Genomic DNA, 20,883 nt, shown 5'->3' with positions numbered 1-20,883 from the left:
TGAATGCAAACTACTCCAGCTAGGCTGTTCCCTAGCTGGCAAAGCGGCAACCAGTGAACCCAGTTCATGCTGAGCCTTTTGGGACAGCATAATTTTTCCTCATTACGGTTTCTGCCTGTTTTGTTCAGGACGCCTGTGCTGTAGTGTGTGTACGTTGGGGGATGATGCTGCTGGGCGCCAGCAGCCCCTGTGCTCACGGGCACGCTGGCGTTACGGATCGCTTCTGGGTTTCTCTTTCCAGAGGCCCCGGGAGCACGTAGAGGAAGAGACAGTGTTTCAGTTAGGTGGCTTCCTGAGTGAGGACCCGGGCATGTTTCTAGTAGACAGCTTTTCTCGGAGAGGGTGGGCAGTGATGCGAACACAGCAGCAGTGAGTGCCCGTGGCTGGAGCTGCGGCTGGCACAGCCTGCGCTGACCTCTGCGGCGCGGATCGGGGCACCGAGGTCTGATCCTCGGGCAGCCAGCAGTGCCAGAAGGAGCCCCAGTGTAGATGCAAACGTACTGGTAAATCCATTCTCCTCCCGACTGAGGTTCGTTTAATTGAGGTGGGTGTTTTTAGTTATTCTGCTTTGATGTGCAGCTTAGGTGGCGTGGTTTGGTCCCACCTACAGGGCTTCCCACTCAGCTAGTGCAGTCCTGAGGCATGCATGGCTCCTGGACACTGGGATTTGCTTTCTGGCTGTGCAGATGTTGATTCCTGACTGGACCTTACTTCTTTAGGTACCTGAGCCTTGAAGAGGAAAGGTGATGCCTCCCAGCTGCAAGGGAATGCTGAGACCAATACTGGGGAGCCCCCAGGACTTGACGCCATAGAATCCATGAGATGAGGTTTGTGCCAGACCCTCAGTTTTGTCACTGTGATACACTGCTGGCTTCTTGAGAGCCACCAGTCCTCAGGGATGCTGCATTTTGGGGTGACCCCCATAGTGAAGCTCGCCCAGCTGTGAGGTCCCTACCCTGCTCCTGCCCCCCTCGCCAGCAGACCAGGGATGGGCACCTCTGCCAAAACAGCAGAGGTGACAAGGCTGCACTGTGTGCCTGCTCCTCTGCAGTCAGCCTTGTCAGCTGGTGGCACAGCACAGCTGCCCTGGGGCTGCCCTTGCTGCACAGCGTGACATCAGCTTGTAGATAGCCTCATCCCTCTGGTATTTGGACCCTGAGATTCCTTTATCATATTTTTAGTTTTACCTCTTTCTATTAGTTGACTGCTGCCCGTTCAGCCTCTCCTGCAGTGACTTCTGCCCGTCATAACCCCACCCTACATCTTTTCCTCGTTCCTTTTATTTCCTTCCCTCTTACTTCCCCCATTACCATCTCCTGCCCCGGTCCTGTCTTCACAGCCCTCACTTCTGTTTCAACACTCACTTCCACAAATAGCAAAACTAAGCCACTCTTTTTAAAAAACTCAAACACACATTTTGAAATGGGCATGAATGGACACATGGAGCAACTACTTCATTTCATCAATTTTGTCACAGAAATAGAAAATTCAGTTCCAGTTGAAGCATATAATTTAGATCCTGTGTATGCTGGGACTAGCAGACAGCGTAGTTACACCAGAGGCTACATAAACAAGACCCTTCCTTGCTTGGCACACAAACCTACCCCAGGATTTAACAGCAAAAGGGCAGCTTCCCTGCTGTGACTACACCCACATGGGTGTCTTCAGGTGGCACTAGTCAGGGATCGCCCTTGTACACACATCTGACTAATGCAGACACGCTGCCAGGAGTGCGCAATTGCCAGCCGCATTCTACTCTTACGTGCTATACCTCGAATTGCCCTAACAGGGGCGAGACTGAAAGTGTTTGTTTATTCTATGCACTTAACAACCTTCCCGCAGTATCGCTGCGGCGGCCTCTCCTCCTTGTCTGCCCTCTCCCCTGGCTTACATTTGGTTTTCACCTAGCAAAAAGGGGCAAGAGAAACATTTAAAGAAGAAAACAACAGGAAAACGGGATTACAAAACCATAAACACTGTTAAAAGGAAGATTCGGGGTCAAACAGAAAACTTCTAAGTCATTTCAGAAAATGGATTAGATTTCAAGCTGCCGGCACAGCCTGATGCTGTCTTAATGACATTTACTGGATGAGAAGTGTTAGCTATTGTTCTTGGGTGTCTGTCTAAACACCACCCTGCATTACACTCTCATTGACAGAGCCTGCCACCATGTTCCAGGGAGAACTGTTAATTAAGAGACAAAGTCCAATCTCAACCTAGCGGGCTCTATTTTTACATAATTTTAGTTTTTGTTTGCTGAGTCTTTTAACTCACTCCTTCATGAACCAACAGAGCTGCCAGCTGATCTCCTACTTTTTCCTTCGCTTTTCAGCAGTACAGTGCAGAACATGTGATTCTCCACAACTCCAGGCCTTCTACCTTTGAGTTTGTAGTTTTAAAAGGGATTTTTTTTTTTTTTGTCTGACATTTTGTCCTGAAAGGATGCGAGACGTGCAGAACTGCTGAATGTGGAAGCCACCACAGGAGGCCAAGACATGATATTAAAAGGAGTAATGAAAGAAAGCAAGCTATTGAAGTGTAAACTCAATTTTACTGAGAGTATGCTACAGATCAGAAATGAGTAGTTTGAATCCCTGGTGCAACTGACACCCAAATATTAATGGTTTGGTACAAGCAGGAAATACAAAGAGCTTAAAAAAATCTGTTTGCTTTGTGTTTCGAGAGGAGAGCCTGTTTGTTAAGGCACTGAATACCCTATATTATTTTAATAACATCTGTCTCAGTTGGTATCATAATTACAGATCTCACTTTCTTTCGATTAACTTCATTCACCGACAAGGTTGGACTCCTGATCCCTATTTTCTTTCTGGATTGTAAAACAATGATACTCTGTTTATTTCCTTGTCTTGGATCCCTTTCTTGGATTAAACCTGCAGGAAGGAAAAATGCAATCTAAATCGCTGCAGGACACCGTCTGTCTTCCTGCAGGAAAGGCTTGTAGGAGTATGGCAAAAATTGGAAACACGGCCCTGCTAATGCCATTGAACCAGGAGCTGGAGGAAAGTCACAGTCTTGAACCATGGTGTGCCTTTGCTGTGACACTGACCTGGGGCCAGAACCCTTGGGAATCTGCACAGGCCGCCCATCTCCCTTGGCTAAATTACGTACTTTGAAGGAACCTACCTTCCTGGTAAATTACCCAATCACTCTATATTTTGCTTAATATCAAAGGATGGAGTGAGTAGGTTCAGGTATCTCATAAGTGCTGGCAAATGAGTCATGAAGCGTGTTAAATGTATTAAAATGTTTTTACAATCCAGTACAAGTCTGTAGAGACGTTTGTATTAAAAACCATCTCAAAACACACCACAAAAAATCCCAGAGTAATTTGTCGTATGATAAAAACAGCCACTCTCTCACAAGAGGCTCACCGAGACTTTTCCAAAAAACCTTTGAGAGATATCCCCACTCAAAGACAGCTCTCCCCACCTAGACTGAGGTTGGGTCCCTAAAACCTCCCTCTCTTGACAGGAGCGCTGGGGCCCTGCTTGTACCTTAGAGAATTCTTCTCCCCTGTATTCTTGTTCTTAGAGACATTGGCACAAGGCCAAGACTCTTCCCAAGAGGAACAGCGCTCAAGAAGGTTAACACACTTTCGGCTTTCAAAACAAAACACCAGTTCACAAAACCCAAGAGGAACCCAGCTATAATTTTCCCTCTGTCTCCTTCAGGCCCCAGGAGCCATCCCCTCCAGCTTCTCCACAAACCTTTTGCATCCTCAGGAAGACAAAGCCAGGTTTTGAGCCCCCGTTTCTTGATTCTCCCTCAAAGAGCGTCCGACCCGGCCTGGGCGGGGGGGCCGGGCGGGCTCGGCCGAGGGCGCCCCGGCCCTCACCTGCCGGCGGGCGGTGCCGGGAAGGGCGCGGGGGCGGCGCGGCGGGCGGTGCCGGGAAGAGCGGCCGGGCCGGGGCGGGGAGGCGCCCGGAAGAGCCGATTTCCTCCGCGGGACGGGAGCGGCGCCGGCGGAGAGACGGAGACAAAGCGGCCGGGGCCGGGCCGGAGCGAGGCGGCGGCGAAGCGACCCTCCTGCGCCCCGGTAAAGTTGTGGGGTCCTCGGCTGCGGCGCTGCCGCCCCCTTCTCTCACTTGGAAACTTTTGAGCGGGGAGGCGGGCTGGGCCGGGCCCGGCCGGCGGCTCCCCGGGGGGGGCGGCGGGAGGCTGAGGCGGGGGGGGCGCGGCGGAGAGCAGCGGGCCGGGCCGCCGCCGCCCGTGGGGTGTGGGCCGGGCCCGGACCGGCCGCGCTCGGAGGCCGCGCTGGGCCAGGCCGGGCCGGGCCTGTGCGGGGCGGGGAGGGCGCCGGGAGCCGGCTGGGGCGGGGGGCGGGGAGCCGGCTGGGGTTTGGGCTGGGGAGCGCCGCTTCCCGGAGGAAAAGCGCTGGCCGAGCGCGGTTCCCGGAGAAGTTTCGGCGGCATCAGGGCTGTGGGGGGAGGCTCCTCCCGGCACAGCCCGGCGGGGCCGCCCCGGCGGTGGGCCCGGGCAGGGCGGCTGCGGGCAGGGCTGCCCGCCCGGCTGGCGACACGGAGTTGGTCTTGGCCCAACGGGCCCTTCCTCCTCCTCCCGACCCCCGAGTTTCTCTTGGCAGCTGAAGTGAGCATCCTCCCTCTCGCCCGAGTTGGTGTTTCTGTTTCAGTACACAGACCGCAGCCTCTCTTCGCTGGGAACACCCCCCTCTCCTTAGCTTAGCTCTGCCACGTTTTTTGACACCCACCTCTAATCTGCTAGGATGCAGGAAGGCGAGTGCTTCTCCTTCGCTGAGGAAGTTTTGTACGACTTGTTACAGTCAAGAAGTAGGGAGGGGGTGCCAGCTCTCAGCGGCTGGTGTGTGCGTGACCCTTGTCCCCGCTGCCTGTACTCGCTGGGCGGTGTGTATCAGCCGGCTTTTATTCATTACTCATGCTGGTTCAACGCACCCGAAATCTTTCGGACTGAAAGTTTGCAGGAGAGTATGTGGCGCTCTTATGTTTAGTGAAGAATTGGATGTGACCGAGGCGCGCTTCCCTGCCTGCCCTTGGCCCGCCTGCCCTGCCCAGGAGGCGACGGGTGTCTGGTGAGGGCGATCCATTGCTCACTTGCCCACTCCGGGGTACGAGCTCCGTGACCGTGCCCTCCTTCCAGCTTTCGGAGTTAGGGCTCCAGGCATGCCTGGCTTATCTGTCTTGAGCTAGACTGGGAGCTCTTTGCTGCCCCCCCTCCCCCCCTTTTTATTTTTTCTTTGTCTTTTGTTTTTTGAGATGGGGGTTGTGTGAAAAGTATTCTTGGTGCTTGGGTTACTTGTTTCCTGCGTTTTTCCTGCACTGTGAGTGGGGAAGCGGGGGAGGTGGGAGAGGCTCTGTTAGCTGCACTCTTGCGTTGGTGCACATCCTCAGTCCTGGCTCCACCAGGCTTCGAGTACTTTCAAGCCCGGCTAAAAAGGATGTGGCTTTTTTTTTTCAGCTCCTGTGTTGATTTGTAGGAAGGTTTGTGTTTAAATGGAGGAGAAAGTCCAGCTCACTTTACAATATGTGTGGGTCTTTTAAGTTACCTTTGGTCTGTCTTGGGGTGCTAAGGCCATGTTAACTGTTCAGTAGGACTTGTTTCTCCCTGCTGAATTGAAATTTTTTATTTAAAAAGGGCATAATTTTATGTTGAGTCACTAACTGGTTTTTATTTACAGAGAAACAGTTTTTAAAACAACAAGGAAATGTTTTTTGACTTTTCAGGAGAAACAGACAAAGGTTTATTAGGTTTTGTTTTAAAAAGGCTTTTCCCTAAGCTTTTCCATAATAAACAACATACCTTCAGTCTTCAGGGTTTTTTCCAGCCAGCTCTAATAATAGGCCTCTGCATCAGAGATTAAAAGTTTACGCAAGGTGGCAGGGGGGAGCACAGCGGGCAGAGATTAGAAATCCTGTGCCCAAACTGATGATTTAAAGTACCAATGTAAATATTTACCTCTCAATAATTTTTCAAGCTTTGTGAAACGTTAGTGTTTTCTGTGCAGACATATGCAATGGCAGACGTTAATGTGCAGCTTCTTTGTAGGGCTTCCATTGGTCTGGTGAAGTTAGCTGAAAGATGTAATAGCAAAGTAATTTGTGTTTTTTCAGCAGCATGAATATCTTCCTTCTGCAGCTGTAAGATGGAGAAACTGATCTTGCAAAGGAATCCACATTAGTAGAAATGTTTGTGCTGCAAATACACTTTGGTGGGGCTTCAGCCCTGCCTTGAAACTACATCTACTGTTCCTATTTGATTTCTAAATTACCTGTCTTATATAGGAATTAGTTAAACTCACAAAAAGTATTTAGTGGCAAAACCAGACTACTCGTCATAGGTGGGTAGTAAGGCTAGTCTAGAGTGAGTACCTACGTGGGCATGATATTTCTGTTAAAGGACTCACTGTATTCTGTTTTACTGGCATCTTTTGTCTTTGCTGGACACTGAAGGAAACATGATGAATAGAGGACTGAGTATTATTTTGTAAGGAGAGTGCCATATTGAGACAGTCATCCAGCATAGTGATGAATGCCTGTTGTTTTTTACTATCGTGCCTTAACTGAAAATCACTCAAATTCTTGTGCGGTGGAACTTTAATGTATATAACCTTGAGGATCTGGCTCCTTTACTACTCCGGGAATTCACCCTAATTTAGTTTTATAGCTAATCTGGAATAGCTCTATTCAGTGACTTTATGGCTTATGAGTTGGTTACACAGTGTTGCAGCTTTAGAGAAAGTGCAGATGTTTGATAATTACTACTTTTAACTCCATACTATTTTAATCCAGTGTATGAGACTTAAAATAGAGCCTACCCACAAAATTGTATACCAGCACCCTACTGGAGGAGCTATGCTGAAAAGATGAGCCTTGAGAGTGACCCACTGTGCCGCAAAGCAGAACTGGGTGCAAATAGATTTATTGAGGTAAAGGAGTCGTTCTCCTTGCATGACTGAGACTCCTTATCTTCCAGTCAGGGTGAGAATGGGTGTTAATTCCGGTTTCTGGTGTGCAGTGGGTTGGTATAGACTCCTCTGTTGGCAAATCTGGTACTTAAATATGATTCATAATTCCTCCTTGACTATTGTATTTAAAGAGACAGCTACCTTTTCTCTAAACGTGATTACGTATTTTTTGTTTGTTAATCCCAAATGTACTACAGAAAACATCTGCTAATCCTTTGATGTGTTTATAAATAGCTCTGGTGGAATCAGAGTAACCTTTTTTCCCCATGCTTCATAAAGTGATAGAAATTACTAAACATGCAGATCTAAACTAACAGAGTTTGCAAAGGGAAACTCTCCCCAAATCTACTGATGTTACCTTCTGTTATAATTTTTCTAATTTACAGGACAGCTACTTGATTAATCATTTAGACTCCTGAGATTCTCTTCTGAAAGGCTTTAAGTTCAGGCATCTGTGGGTAGAAAAAGCAAATGTGAGGCCAGCTATAGCTAAAGGATAACAGTTCCCAAGGTGGAGAGTGGGACAGTGCTCAGAATGTGAAACCAAGCTGGGTGCCAGTCGGTTCCCCAGTAGATCTGTCTTCATACACTGAATGACACAGGGAGGAGTGTTGATGTACGTTACAGTCTAAGAGCAAGTTAAACTTCAATAGTGTTTCCAAAGCAGTGAGGGGGTTGAGAGCAAACAAGCTAAGGAACTGTCGACAATGGGACAGGTAGAATTTCACTGTTGATAACATGAGATAAACTTAAGTTCATGGTGTGCATTTTTTCCAAACATTGCCCAGTTTTCTAAACTATCTGTGCCCTGTTATGGAACAGATCTGTGTGTGGCTGTATGTGCTTAAGAAGAATTTCTGTGTAGAGCTGATGTCGGGTAGCAAATGAAATGCTAGTGGAAGTTAGTGTAGAAGAGACTAAACCCATTAGTGCACCCTGTTCTGGAGCAGCCTTCAACAGCTACATTAAGAGACTGAAACTAGTGAGCTTGTGTATAGCTGATGAAGGATCAGGGGGAAAAAAAGAATAGTTTTTTTTTTCTTTACCTGGAGATTAACTGAAGGAAATGAGGAGAGAGTTTAGGCTAGACAGTTCAGTCATTACTGCTGTTCAGCACAAGATCAAGAGAGCATTTAGGTAAATAGTAAATTTACTTCTTTTCAGTTAAGAAGTCAATAACAATTAATGCTATCAGGAACATGTGACCTTGATGGCATGTGTGGATTTTCCCTCTCCCCTTTCCACTGCCCTTCCCACTCCCTGGAGGGTTCAGGGAGTTTCATTCACTGCTTTATTCTGGGTACTTCTATAGGTGATATCTGTGTAGATCTAAGGCTCTAAGGGGGAGATTCTTCTTTCCTTATCTTTTCAGGATGATACAAACTCAGCACAGAAGATCCACTTAAAAAAAATGGTCCGCACAAGGTTTGTGCTAGAAGTGTAGCTTTATGTAGTCCAAAGGGTCACTTTAATTTCTCATGTAAACAAGGCCTGTATGCCTGGTGTTTAACCTGTGTAACATCAAGCAGGTCAGTATTCTTCTCTGCAAAGTGCTCTTGAGATCTTCAGCTGAAGCTGTATATGGGTAAATAGTTTTGTTAATTGACTAGAATAAATTGAGGAACAGTATTGTTGAACAGCAGAGGACAGAACTGGCGGTATGCTGAGAAGCAAGGAGGTACCAGTGGATGTTTCTCTGTGAATGCAGCTGATCATGATGTACAAGCTGCCTGTTCTTTACCCACTTTCTTGCAGGTATGTCCTTGTAATGTATACTTGTAAAACTAATTTCCTTTAGCATGACTTGAAGACCTAGCAAGTCTCGTTGCTTGTTGAATTGTTGCTCATGATCTTGGATTATTCATGATGGACTGTGGACATGTATGCAAGTGACAAGTCTTGTATAAACTTAATGGTACAATTTACTGTAATGTCCATTTCAAGCAGTACCTGATGTCCAGGTGTTTCAGAGTCTTAAGCATCTTAAAACTTATTTATTCATTTAAAGGATGAGAAGTTGAACATTGAACTGGAAGTTATGCAGTGCTATAGCTGAGAGGTCCATCCAGCCTAGTGTCTTGTCTCCATGACCCTCATCATGAGGTTTCAGTTGTATTGGTCCCATCAACTTTCTATTAGTCTAGCCCTTGTCCAAGGCCCTAAATTACAAGCCCTTCACCTGCCCTTGGCCAAGCTGGCTGTTAACAGCAAAAGGAGGAGGGAATAAGGCAGGAACTCCAGGGGTTGTTTCCATTCCCACTGCTTGTCACACTGTTGAGCAGTATCCTATGGCTCTTTTGATGCCTTTTGAGATGTGATGGATGCTCTTGGGTGGTGTCTGGTGTCCCTCTCTGGTTCCCCAGTCATAATTATTGACACTTGCCTCATTTATTTTTATTGAACCCCATAACCGTTTGACTTCCCTTCCCTGTATCCTCCCCCACATCTTTCTTGGGCTGTGGCAGTGTGTAAAGCCATCCCTAAAAGGGAAAGCAACAGGCAAGCAATAAAACCATGAGAAAAGGGCAGACAAATAGCCCTGCTTCTCAGAGGTGCTCTGCCAAGCTCCCACAGTGAAGGAGCTTCCTTTGAGCCTGGGCTGACTTCTGGTCTGCAGGTTTGCCCAGCAGCTCTCGTTGCTGGTGCCCAGCACTGCTTGGCTGCTGATGCTGGTGGGCTCCTCTGGAGTTGCAGTCTGCCTGTCCCTTCACTGTATTCAATAGGCTCAGTTCAATGACTTAATTTCTTTTAAATTTAGAAACCTTCTTGAGAGTTGAACGGCTTCATACAAGCTACAAGTGAAATGAAAGGCATGACATATTTTTTGAGAGAGTAAAAAGCAAGGATCTGGTTTGGCTGGATGAAAAGCTCTGGAGTGGTTTGAATTTCTGTACAAAGTATGGCTTTGTAGTTACTGCCACTTCCACTTTTTGGAAGATGTGTTTAATTACAAACCACTGCTGTTATAGCTGGAGATTGATTTCCTAACCAACATTAAACAATGCATCCTGAAAGCAGAGAAGTGGGGAAGGCTTTTAGGAAAGTGAGCATATCCCTTTTTGTTACTCCACAGCACTTCGCTGCTGGTGGAGTCCTTAATCACAATACTCTTATTTTGCACTGGTACAGTGAAGAGTGCAATATGATTGTGTGGGGTTCCCCCCCCGCCCCCTCTTCTGTCTAGGGCTAAGGAGAAAAAATGATGGCATAAGATGCAATAAACAGTAGCAAAAAAAACCCCAAAATGTAGAAGGTTTATTTGTAGTAAAACAGAATATTGCAAATTAGTTATGCAAGGTTAGAAGCTTATAACCTCAAGGAAGAAAAAGTTAATTTCTGGTCTGTATGCATCAGTACTTTAGCATCAGGTGTTTTAAGCTGTTTTACTTAGTTTGCAGGAATTGGTTAAGACAATTTGATTATGTTTAACAGAATATTATCATGGGCCTAGGGAAAAGTCAGTGGTTATCGGTGAAAGACGCAGTGTTCAGCAGAACCAGAGGCAAAGCTCTGTGGCAAAGCCAATTGAACAGGATTTCTTAGCTCATCTGTTTTTTGTTCAGTAGCGTTGTCTTGTTTCCTGTTTCTGGGGGTGAGGAGAAGGGGTGGAGAGAGACAAAATGTGTCTTTAATCGGATATAAGTTGATTTCCACTGAGTAAATGGCTGTGGTACTAGCTTAAAATCCTTTTTTTCCAGCAAGACCAGCCAAGCAATGTCTCCTTCCTCTCAAACCTTCCGGTTCCTTCTTGTTGCTTTTATGAAATGTGGGTGGGTCAGTGACATTTGTGGTTTGTTTGGGTTTTTTTAAAACAAAAGTTGCTTTAATTGGTCATCTATATGCTAAAGGCAGTGACTTGAAAGGATTCCTGTCCAGGCGGATTGTTGTGAGCTCTGATTCTCATGCACCACTGTGCACCCCTAGCGAGTTTGTACTTGACAGAAGGTGGTTATGGCTTTGCAGGTAACTCTGGTAAGCATCCAAAAATTAATCGCACCAGTGTTTTTATTATTACTTGCTTTGCTCTTCTGGAGAAGCTGCAAAGCTCTCATCAGTCCGTGCCTTTTGTGTTCTCAATGTTTGCAGCCTTGTTGACAGTTTGCAAGGAGAGGAGATGGTGTGTATTAGAGCATCCTACCTTACATAATCTTCCAGATAATTGCAGTCATTTAAAAGATACTTAACTCATCCAGACAATGTTGTGCGTTATTTTCATGTTCACTATTCTTCCTGGAGTTTTTGTGATTTTCTGCCCCCTACTTAACTTGCAGCATGTGTTGGTGGAGCTGCAAGTTGAGAGTTGCCTGGGGGCGTCCGGTGATGGTGCGGTAGTTCTTCCCGTGGAACTAATTCATTGTTTATAACTAAGAGGTGTTGCTGAAGGTTGCTGTGAGCATAAAGTGAAATTCTCTGCCTTATCACTTGTGGGTTTTGTTATTTCTTTTTTCTTTAAAAAATAATTGCTTTGTAATTTTTAGATAAGGCTGACAGTGTTCCTGAATCAAAGTAAAGGACCGAAAAAGGAATTCTAAATTACTTTTTCTATAAACTTCAGAAAACTTTTTACTTTGAAGAATCTTTACACTACTGTTCTCCTTTGCTTCAGTGGGTGCTGCTCTTTTAGTAGCTTTTGCAAATGGAGAAAACTATGGAAAACTTCTTTCACTCTTGTAACGCAATGAATTTTTGTTAGATAGTCTGTAGTTGCTGCTATGCTGGGCATGTGATGGAGAAAGGATACGATATTTAGTATCTGTTAATATAAGACTGTCCATTTCCTCCATGTTTAAGCAAATTTTCTCATCAAACCCCTAATGATATCAAACCTCTTTTTTTTTTTTTTTTTTCAAAACGTGTGTTGGCTCAAACAACTCCAGTATTTGTATACTTTTGACTGGTTTAAAATTGTTAATAAAAGTGTAGATTTAGGAGATGTGGTCAGCTAAAAGCACTGAAGGATATTGCATAACAACATATCAATTTAGGAAAGAAAATGCGGTTTGAGTGGGGTCAGATTCTGGTTATTTCTGACTCTGTAGCTTAAACGGCACTTTTTATTGCAGATTGAGTGCTGAAGAAGATCAGAACAAAAATACGTAGGTTTTCTTTTCCTTTTATTGCCAACCATCAGTGGTTTTCTTGCAAGCTAAGCAAGAATTAATTTTGCAGCACTGGCAAATTCTTGTGCCAACTGATAAAGTAGCCTGATTTATTACAAACTTTCTTCTTTGAGCAGTACTTGTGGCAAAAATTAATTTGTTAAAAGGTTGCCCCTTCTTGCATTCATTGTTGAGTTAAGGTTGGTAATTGAAACCTGTGCTAGTGTAGTTTGGGGTTTGAAGAGCTGTACTCTGTAGCCACAGCATAGTTATTGTGTCTTCACTGAGTGTATCCCTAGGGTCTGAAATGCCTACTGTGGTACTGAGAGTGGCAGTAAGCTGTTCTTCCATCCTTTCTTAATGATTTTAGGGAAGCTTCACACATTTTTTTGCCTCAGAGGTGGGAAGAGACACTGAGGTTGGAAGGGCTCTCAATAGTTGAATCAAAGTGATCCAGGAGATGTGCAAGTCTCACCTGGGCTCTCATATCCTCTCTCCAGGCTGAGTCCCCTTGTTTTGTTTGAAAGTGCTATCTGTACAGGCATAAATGGGAGCTATGTGGCTGAGAGAGGGCTGGGGTTTGGAGTTATTGCTGCAGGGAGAAGTCAGTTAAAAGTTGGTACTTTTTGCTTAAAATGCAAGTGTGTTGCCCTTTCTCATGGCCAGAGTGCAGCAGTCCTGATCCAAAGAGCATACAGCTAAAATACATCAGTTACAAATCTAGTGATGGTTTGTTCTGATTTTGGAAGTTATTTTTCATGGTGTTGGTATTGCAGGTCAGCATAAAAATGCACCAACCTTATTGTGAAGACAGAATGAGTGGTTTGTTATTAATGGTAATACCTTGCTGCTCATGACACATCCTTGCTTTTCCCAAATATAAAGTTTTGCAGCTGGAATGTTAAAATTAATCTTAGTTACATAGGAGATTGTCTTTTTTAGAAAAAGCATGTGTGTCTTCTAAAGCAGTGTCTTGATACACTGTCAGTTTTCTTTATGTAGTTGGAATCCTGCTTGAGTTTTGGAAACTGAAAACTGCAGAAATAAGTTGTGTGCTTGTTGGGACATACTGGGATATCCATCTGGACAGTTAAGTGGGTATGAGTTTGGTTCTTGCATTCTTTTAGAATGTCATCCCTGAACTGGAGCCTTAGCATGGCATAAGTCACATAAATAAGTTGCCCATGTTTGCTTGTGATTTGGGTTATCATGCACCTCCTTTCTAGCTCCTTTGAGGCAAAACAATCCTGGCAAAAATAAAATGATCTGAGCCTCACGCTTCTGTAACTGAAGGCAAGAGGCTGTTGTTAGCACTGGCATCTCCAAAAAACGGTTTATTTGTAGTTGTGAAGTCACTGCTGTGGTCCCAGGAACACCACAGTGAAGCTGCTTGTAGAGGGCGTGCCTTCCATCCTCTTCATGATAGCTAGACCAAAATGTAGGTGTGAAAACCTCTTGTTATGGAGTGCCTTTTGGAATGAAATTAAGTCACTTGAATCCACAGTACTGTAGCAGTTGGGGAGCTGTTAGGAGATAGCGCATACTGCTTTGGAAAGCGTGTTGCATCCTAATCTGGTGATATGCCACATGCCTGCTTTCCTGTGACACTGCATGGTATAGGTGGGCTGTGAGGATTATTGCTGTATTTGTGGAACAAGGCACACAAATCCATTTGGAGACTGAAGGGAGAGAGGAAAGAATGAAACTTTTTTTTTCTAGATACTTAGTTGCATGGAAAACAGTTTTGAGCTGTCAGTGGGACATGATGGAACCCCTGCATGTGATCTGGATTTAATATGAAGTGTGCCTTAACCTTTTTGAAACAAAAAGTGTTCAGCAGATTTGTGTTAACGGTGTATGTTAAATACCCAGTTCCCACAGACCTTTATCTGCTATCTTGTCTTCTAGCTTCAGCAGGGTAAAGGATCTCTGCTGGTTGTCCGATAGGTTTGGTATTTAGGTAACAAACCAAACAAAACCGAAAGGATTCCCTTGAGAACAGGGAAGCTGGTTCATTTTCTGGCTGGAAGATGAAGCTGGGTCACTGTTGTGAATCACACCATGTTCCATCCTCATGACTTGAGTGATGGTGTAAGGGCTGTTCTCATTACATTACACAGAATATCCAAAGGCATTTTTCAGGCATAGTAGAGGGCAGGATTATCATTCAAAATTACTGTGACTACTTAAAGAAATATGAGAGAAAGAAATAAGCTGCAAAATAATGCAATAAAATACACATTACTGTGCCTGGGCACAATGAGCTGCACAAAATGGGGAACAACTAGGTTGGTAGCAGAAAGGATGTTAAAATGGAGAATGTCCTCTCAGGTATAAAATGTCCTTGTACTGTACTCTTTTGTTAGGGTTTTTGGATAGCATAATGCTCAAATTCAGCATGTGGTCTATTGTGCTTGGTCCAGGTTAGCCTGCCGCCGTTTGAATATCATCTTACCTAAGAAAAATCAAAAGAATGGTGAGTGTAGTTAAAAGCTTCTAGAAAGTAGCCTTCCGGGATAGTTGAAATATCAAGACTGATAGAGTATGACATGTAGAAGACCCTCCAGGTAGCACAGAGTAGTGGGCCTTAAGTTGCAGTGCAGGAGAGGGGCAGTTCTTCCACTGTGTAATCAAGAGATGTGCTGTAGTCCGGAGGCTGGGAGGCTGCAGCATCTCCTGGTACAGAGCAGGTTGAACACAACTACCTCAGTAGTGCCTGAGAGAGAGCCAGCACTGCCTCCAGGTGTGCGTGGGAGTGCAACCAGGAAAGACAGGATCATGACCATTAGGCCTTTCCATGATTCTGTTGGTGTGCAGAGCTCCCTGTTGAAACAGTGCTCCTTCATGGGCTTTTTGAAAAGCCTTGGGTGTCTTGAGGACACTTTTGCAAAGAAGCCACAGAGTTGTATTCCTATGCGTGCCAAAATCTAGAAATTATTTGCATGCCAGTATTCTGGAAGTAGGTATATGAAATTATTCTTAAAACCCTGAATTACCAGTTTTTGAAAGCCTGACAACCTTTTCACAATTGTCGCTTTTGGAAGCTGCACTGTATGCGTATCATCTGCAGTGCCACGGCAGGCCAGCTCATTCGACATGATATGTAAACACAGCCCCAGCAGTTTAATACATCCCTCTCCTCAGGTCTGTGCCCTCACCTCCCCTGAGCAGGGCTGGGACCTGCCCTGGGGTGCAGTTCAGTAGCAGAGCTCAACTCAGTGCTGCTACAGTCCCGTCCACTTTTCTGGGCAGTCCCACTTCCTCCTTCAGGACAGTAAGCTGGAAAGGTAATTTTTATAGTTACCAGCTTACTCTGAGACCATTTTAACTTCCTGAAGTGGCTCACTGCATCAGGTGCATACCGGTGTGGGTGCTGGCTCGAGACGGGTTTGTGGCAGGGAAAGGTGCAGTAGGACTGTGGCAGCGTTTGCTTAGAGTCATGTAAAGTGTAATGGAAACCTCTTCTTAAAGGTTAGCTGTTGCCAGGGTCTTGATTCTTTGTATGAAGCAAGGGGCAAGTTGTCCTGGGATGGTTCTGCTTGCAGAGCTGCTCATTGTCTGGAAATTGTGATGTTCCTGGAGGTAACAGGGAAATCTGGCTGGAAGTGGTTTCTTTAGACTCTGAGTCTTTCCCCACCCTTGTGTCCTTGCAAGTGCACTAAACCCAAGGAAGATACCATTGCATTACTCTTGACCCATCTATGACAATAGTGAGCACCATCACAACCAGTGTAATAACCTGAAGAGTTTGCAGTTAATGTGCTGGGCTGTGAGCGTGGTTTAAGGTTGGGGCTTGTGGTTTGAGCCCAGAGGGCAACTGAGCACCATGCAGCCGCTCGCTCACCCATTCCTCCCAGTACTGGGAAGGAGAATATGAACCAAAAGGCTCAGGAATGGACATCAGGACAGAGAGGGGTTGCTCATCCATTAACAGTCACAGGCAAAAGACAGGCTTATTAGGGGAAGGGAAAAAAGGATGTCACTAGTTCATAACACTAATGATAATGACACTTAACAGACAGAATGGGACACTGAGAAGTGTTACCTTATCTTAAATCGCCTCCCACCACCCCTCCCTTCTTCCCGGGCTCCGTTTTCTTCTTGATATTTCTACCTCCTCCCTCCATGGCGCAGAGGATGGGGGTGTAGTCAGTCTGCTGCTGCTTCCTCCAAAGTGGGGGGGGCAGCACTCTTCTGCATTCTCCCCCGTGCTCCATGTGGCATCTCTCTCACAGGAGACAGTCCTCCACAGACTCTTTGCCATGACTCCTCCCCATGGGATGCATTCTCCTCGAGATGCTCTGGTGTGGGTCACCTCCACATGTTCCAGTCCTCCCAGCAGCAAACTACTGCAACAGTGGGAGCTGCTTCTTCCCACAGAGTCCCGGGGGTCCTCCACAGGCTGCAGACGGATCTCTGCTCCTCTGGTGACCTCCATGGTGGCAGGGAGGGGCCCTGCAGTTCCACCACGGGATACAGGGGGGCTCTGCTCTGATGTACCTCCTCCCTTTCCTCCTCTTTCCTTCCACTGATCTTGGTATTCACATAGGTGTCCTTGTAACTTGTTCTCAAAGTCCCTTCTCAGGTTCCCCTTCTTAAATGTGTTACTGCAGAGGAGTGACCACCGTTGCTAATTGGCTTGGCCTTGGCCAGAGGTGGGCCTGACTTGGAGCCAGGGGAGCTTTCAGGAAGCTTCTCACAGAGGGCCATGGCTGTAGCCCTCTCCCCTGCTACCAAAAACCCCACCACACAAACCCAGCCCAGGCTTCACATGTCTGAGCATTAGATGTCCTGGGAGGGCATTCCTGCTTTCTGCGGCATCTCAGCTTGATGCTCTGTTTTCAGTGGCGCCTGGTTCAACTCAGCTGTGACATCCAACTTCACCCCGTGTTTCCACTTGCAGGGCTTTGCCAACGATGCCAGCTGATGTACCCATCTCCTCTTGCCATCGCCAGTTCTGCTCGCAGTGGTATCTGTGGTGGCATGGTGAACCAGATGGGGATCTCAGCCCACCCTGCAAAAATGGATTTCTTTCCCTCCAGCCAAATCAGTTCTTCCCCATCTGGTTAATCGCTCAGCCATGGGGAAGGCTGTGCCAGTACCGAGGGGGTGTGATGTGAAGATGGGAATGAGTTCCTAGAGGGGTGTGGGAGGATGAACATTGGTTTTTAAGCAGCTTTGCTGCTGCTTATGAAACCAAAGGCTGGGCAACCACAACTCCTTGTGTGATGGTGTCTTTCTATATATTCCGACACTTCAGATTCAGTGTTGTTTGCTCTCTTCTGCTGTGTGGTCTGTGCTGCTTTGTCCTGGAAGTTCCTGCTTTGAGTGCACGCATTGCTCATGTCCGGTGCATGGTAGGTCTGTGGCGTGGAGAATGGTTTCCATATCAGCTGGGTCATCCCAGCTGTCTGAAGCCGGTGCTACGCTGGCCTGCGATTGGGTCCACCTTCCGGAAGACATCCTCTGTCTGTATGAGATGTTGCAGTTACGGCAGGCATCACCGGAATCCTCCTGTGCTTTCCAAGAGCCAACAATTAAGCACTCTGCTACAGTATCCTCTGACTTGGTTTACTGCCTGTTACTGTATTTGAATTCAGTTGAGGCAAGAGCTTGAGCAGTTACAGGGACAGAGAGGTTGAGAGAACGAGTGTTGTGGTGGCAGGAGTGCAGCCTCCTGGTACTTGTCCTTTTGTCCTCTAAACCCACCCCATTCACACATACATTTGTAAGCTATAGCCTGTTCCTGTATTCTTCACAAGTATTTAATTGAATAAACATATTTACTATGATGTACAAATGATACCCAAGTAATTGGTACCCAACAGTATATTTGATATCAGCCTATGCTTTTTAGATAAATTTCAATAAAGTTCATACTGAGTGGTTTTATAGACTATTACTTTTGGCCAGTTCGTGAGCTGTCACACTAACGTGTTTTCAGATGAATTGCCTTCATTATCCTACTAATACAATTAATGTATCTTCTCGTGGTTACCTCGTCCTGCACTTTGTTTCTGAGAGGCATAACAGCATTAAATATCTGGAAAGAAGCTTTTACCTAGAAACCTAATGGGCTTTCCAGAGCCCTGGGTATGTTTCTCAGAAACCATAAGGGCTTTCAGCGTATTTTTCTTGGCAGCTTACGTAGGAGGCATTCACACCGAGCTAATGAGGAGGGAATAAACCGGTGAAATTCCTTGTTGAGGGCAGGATGTTAGCAGGGGTGAAGGGAATTTTGTGGTTTGCCCTGTGCTAGCATCTGTGCCTCTGGGCCCTGGGGCAGGCCAGCCCAAAGCTGGACCAGCAAAAAGAAAGTAACGGGATGACAGGGAGAGAAGGATAGTTAGTGAGTTTGGAGGACCTAGTGGTAAGTGTCAGAGGTAGGGCGAGGAAGAAGTGGCCACCCTCCGCCCAGCCTCCTGGAGCAGCAGGGAGGTGACGGCTCACCAGGTGTCTCTGGAGCTGCAGTCTGACATGCCTTCTGCTGTGGGAGCTGGGACTCTTCATCTGCACCTTCAAGTTTTTTGATTTAGAACAGTCAAATGTTATATGTATGCTGGTATGGATCAGACTCTTCCTATGCCTTCTTTTTTTAAGTTTTCAGCTTTTTAACTTTTTCTCTCCAGCAGTGTGGGCACTTGGACCGTGGGTGTAAAGTGGAAAGCTGAATGCGGGTTAGGTGAATGTTCTGCTTTGTACCTTGCAAAGTTGTACTTCAGTGTATGATAGTGCGTAGGCTTTTCGGGACAAAGATGTGTTTGCAGTAGTGTAGTGAGTACTTAATCTATTGTATCGTGTCTGTGGTGTGAGAAAGCCTGTGTCATGTCTTGGGATCAGCCTCCCACGAAGGTGCTGTTGACTGAAGCCAGGTGACTTCTTTAGCCCTTTCAGACTGAGCTTCTCGAGTGCCTGAGAAATTTTATTCTTCAATGGGAAAGAAGCTGCCATGTCTGTGCTGTTTCTGCATGTTTAACTGTCAGTGTCGGTATAAAAGGGTTGGTATGTATTGTAAACATCATTGGCTAACAAAATTAGTGCCTTGCCTCCTGCTTCTTAAAAATAATGGGATGTTGTGCTTGTTTGGCAGCTTGGGGACATCTGGTGCTGTCAGAGCAATCTGTCTGCTGAGATGCTATGCAGACAATGCCCTGTCCAGAGTAAGATTTAAAAATAACAGCTAATAAGCTTTTAAAACAACTTCAACAGTAGATGCTTAGGGAAAGGGGTGGAGGGAAACTTTCGAAATGTATTTCCCTTCCTGACTTTTTTAAAAACACAAAGTTGCAAATGTACTTTATATTTTTTAAAATGTCAGGAAGAGAAATACATTTCCAAAGTCTCCTTTGAAGTCTAATCTTGACTTTTGAGGGCAACCCAAAGCAGGAAGAGCTGGAATCTATTAAGTCTAAAGTAGTATGGACTGGTTTTATGGACCTGTAAATACTTTAAATCAATTTTTCACTGAAATTATGGTTCTGGTTATTCCTTTTTTGTGCTGTACAGCATCACGTTGTTAATCTAGTGATCACTTGTAGTTCATTATTTGGGGTTTTTTTAGACTACTCGTTTCAGAAGTAGAGGTATTTGAGTAGTTTTACTAAACTTTTCCCATAATCATATTTGCTGTTTCATTGGGATGTCGATATAAAACTGTAATGGGAAGGAATGGCTCAGTGACAGCTTTTAACAGATCTCTTCATGCAGATCTGCTTTTCCTTCCTATGTAGATGTTAAGGAGAAGTATAGTAGATATATAAGCTCTTAAATATGAACCAACTGGATTTTCTGGCTTTACAAGGTTTATATTCATGATCTTACCTTTGTACTTCCAAAAGGTGAATTGGATGAACGGGTAGGTTGAATGAGTTGAGTTAGAACCTGATTCCTGGTTTGACAAAGCTTTTGGGGTAATGACTCATGGTGGAGCTGAGAAAACTGGCAGCTTTCTGGTGCTGTTGAAGCTGAGGTGTTCCCTTCTGTTGCTGGGCTGGGAGCACAAGTCGGTCTGCCCTGGGGGAAGGAAGCAGCAACTGGGAAGGGGTTATTTGCTTAGCCTCCATTTTTGTGGGTAAAGTGCCCCCTCTTACCTGTGAGGTCCATTTTCATTGACTGGGGACCACCGATGAGTAGACCAAACTTTGCCTGTCTTGTCATTGCTCTGGTAAAATATTGTGGCTTTTGGGTAGGTCTTTGTGTGATTTGGTTTGGGTGGGTTTGTTTTTATTTTCTAACCAAAACATACAGGTAAAGTCCTGAATATTATCATGATGAGGAATTTTTAAAACTATCACCAGTTGAACCACAACTGGTATTTCTGGAGACAGTATAACCTTAACTGACACTGAATGGCTATCTTGTGTGCTTTATAGCCTCTGTTTTGTTTTTAAAATACATTCCAATGGCATTAATAAAAATAATTGTATTCATATGACTTTTTTTTTTTCTTCTAGAAATGACTGCTGTTACTGCAGGCAACGTTAACTTCAAATGGGATCCCAAAAGCTTAGAGATAAGAACACTGGCGGTTGAAAGGCTACTTGAGCCTCTTGTTACACAGGTAGGAAGAAAAAAAGGGGGGAAAAAAACCCCCTTTGTTAGGATGGTTACCTGTTTTGACGTATTTCCATTAAGTGGCTTTCAAAGCTGAAATTCCAGAAGTAAAAATGCTACAAAACTAAAAATGGAAAAAAGCGTACAGTAATTTCTCTGTTCAGTTTTATTGTAACAGAGTTATTGGGCATGAGTCTAGAAAGACCATGCTTCTTCAACATCTGATAAGACACAGTATTTCAATTAGAAATGCAGAAATGTGTGTAACTC

The 20,883-nt window shown here is 45.4% G+C and overlaps 1 protein-coding gene across 1 annotated transcript in view; it reads left to right on the top strand.

The window, feature by feature from the left end:
• Positions 1–3,932: 3,932 nt before the first annotated feature.
• CTNNA1 (catenin alpha 1) overlaps positions 3,933–20,883 on the top strand; it is a 117,887-nt gene continuing 100,936 nt past the window's right edge. Inside the window, exons 1-2 of the mRNA XM_074916513.1 lie at positions 3,933–4,057; positions 20,514–20,620. Of these exons, the coding sequence (XP_074772614.1) occupies positions 20,516–20,620 (105 nt within the window). The 5' untranslated portion in view covers positions 3,933–4,057; positions 20,514–20,515. The remainder of the gene's footprint in view (positions 4,058–20,513; positions 20,621–20,883) is intronic.

Source organism: Athene noctua, chromosome 12 (genome assembly GCF_965140245.1).
Source record: "Athene noctua chromosome 12, bAthNoc1.hap1.1, whole genome shotgun sequence".
Lineage (NCBI taxonomy): Eukaryota > Metazoa > Chordata > Aves > Strigiformes > Strigidae > Athene > Athene noctua.
Note: the sequence above shows the minus strand (reverse complement) of the source record. Positions and strands in the feature narration are given on the sequence as shown.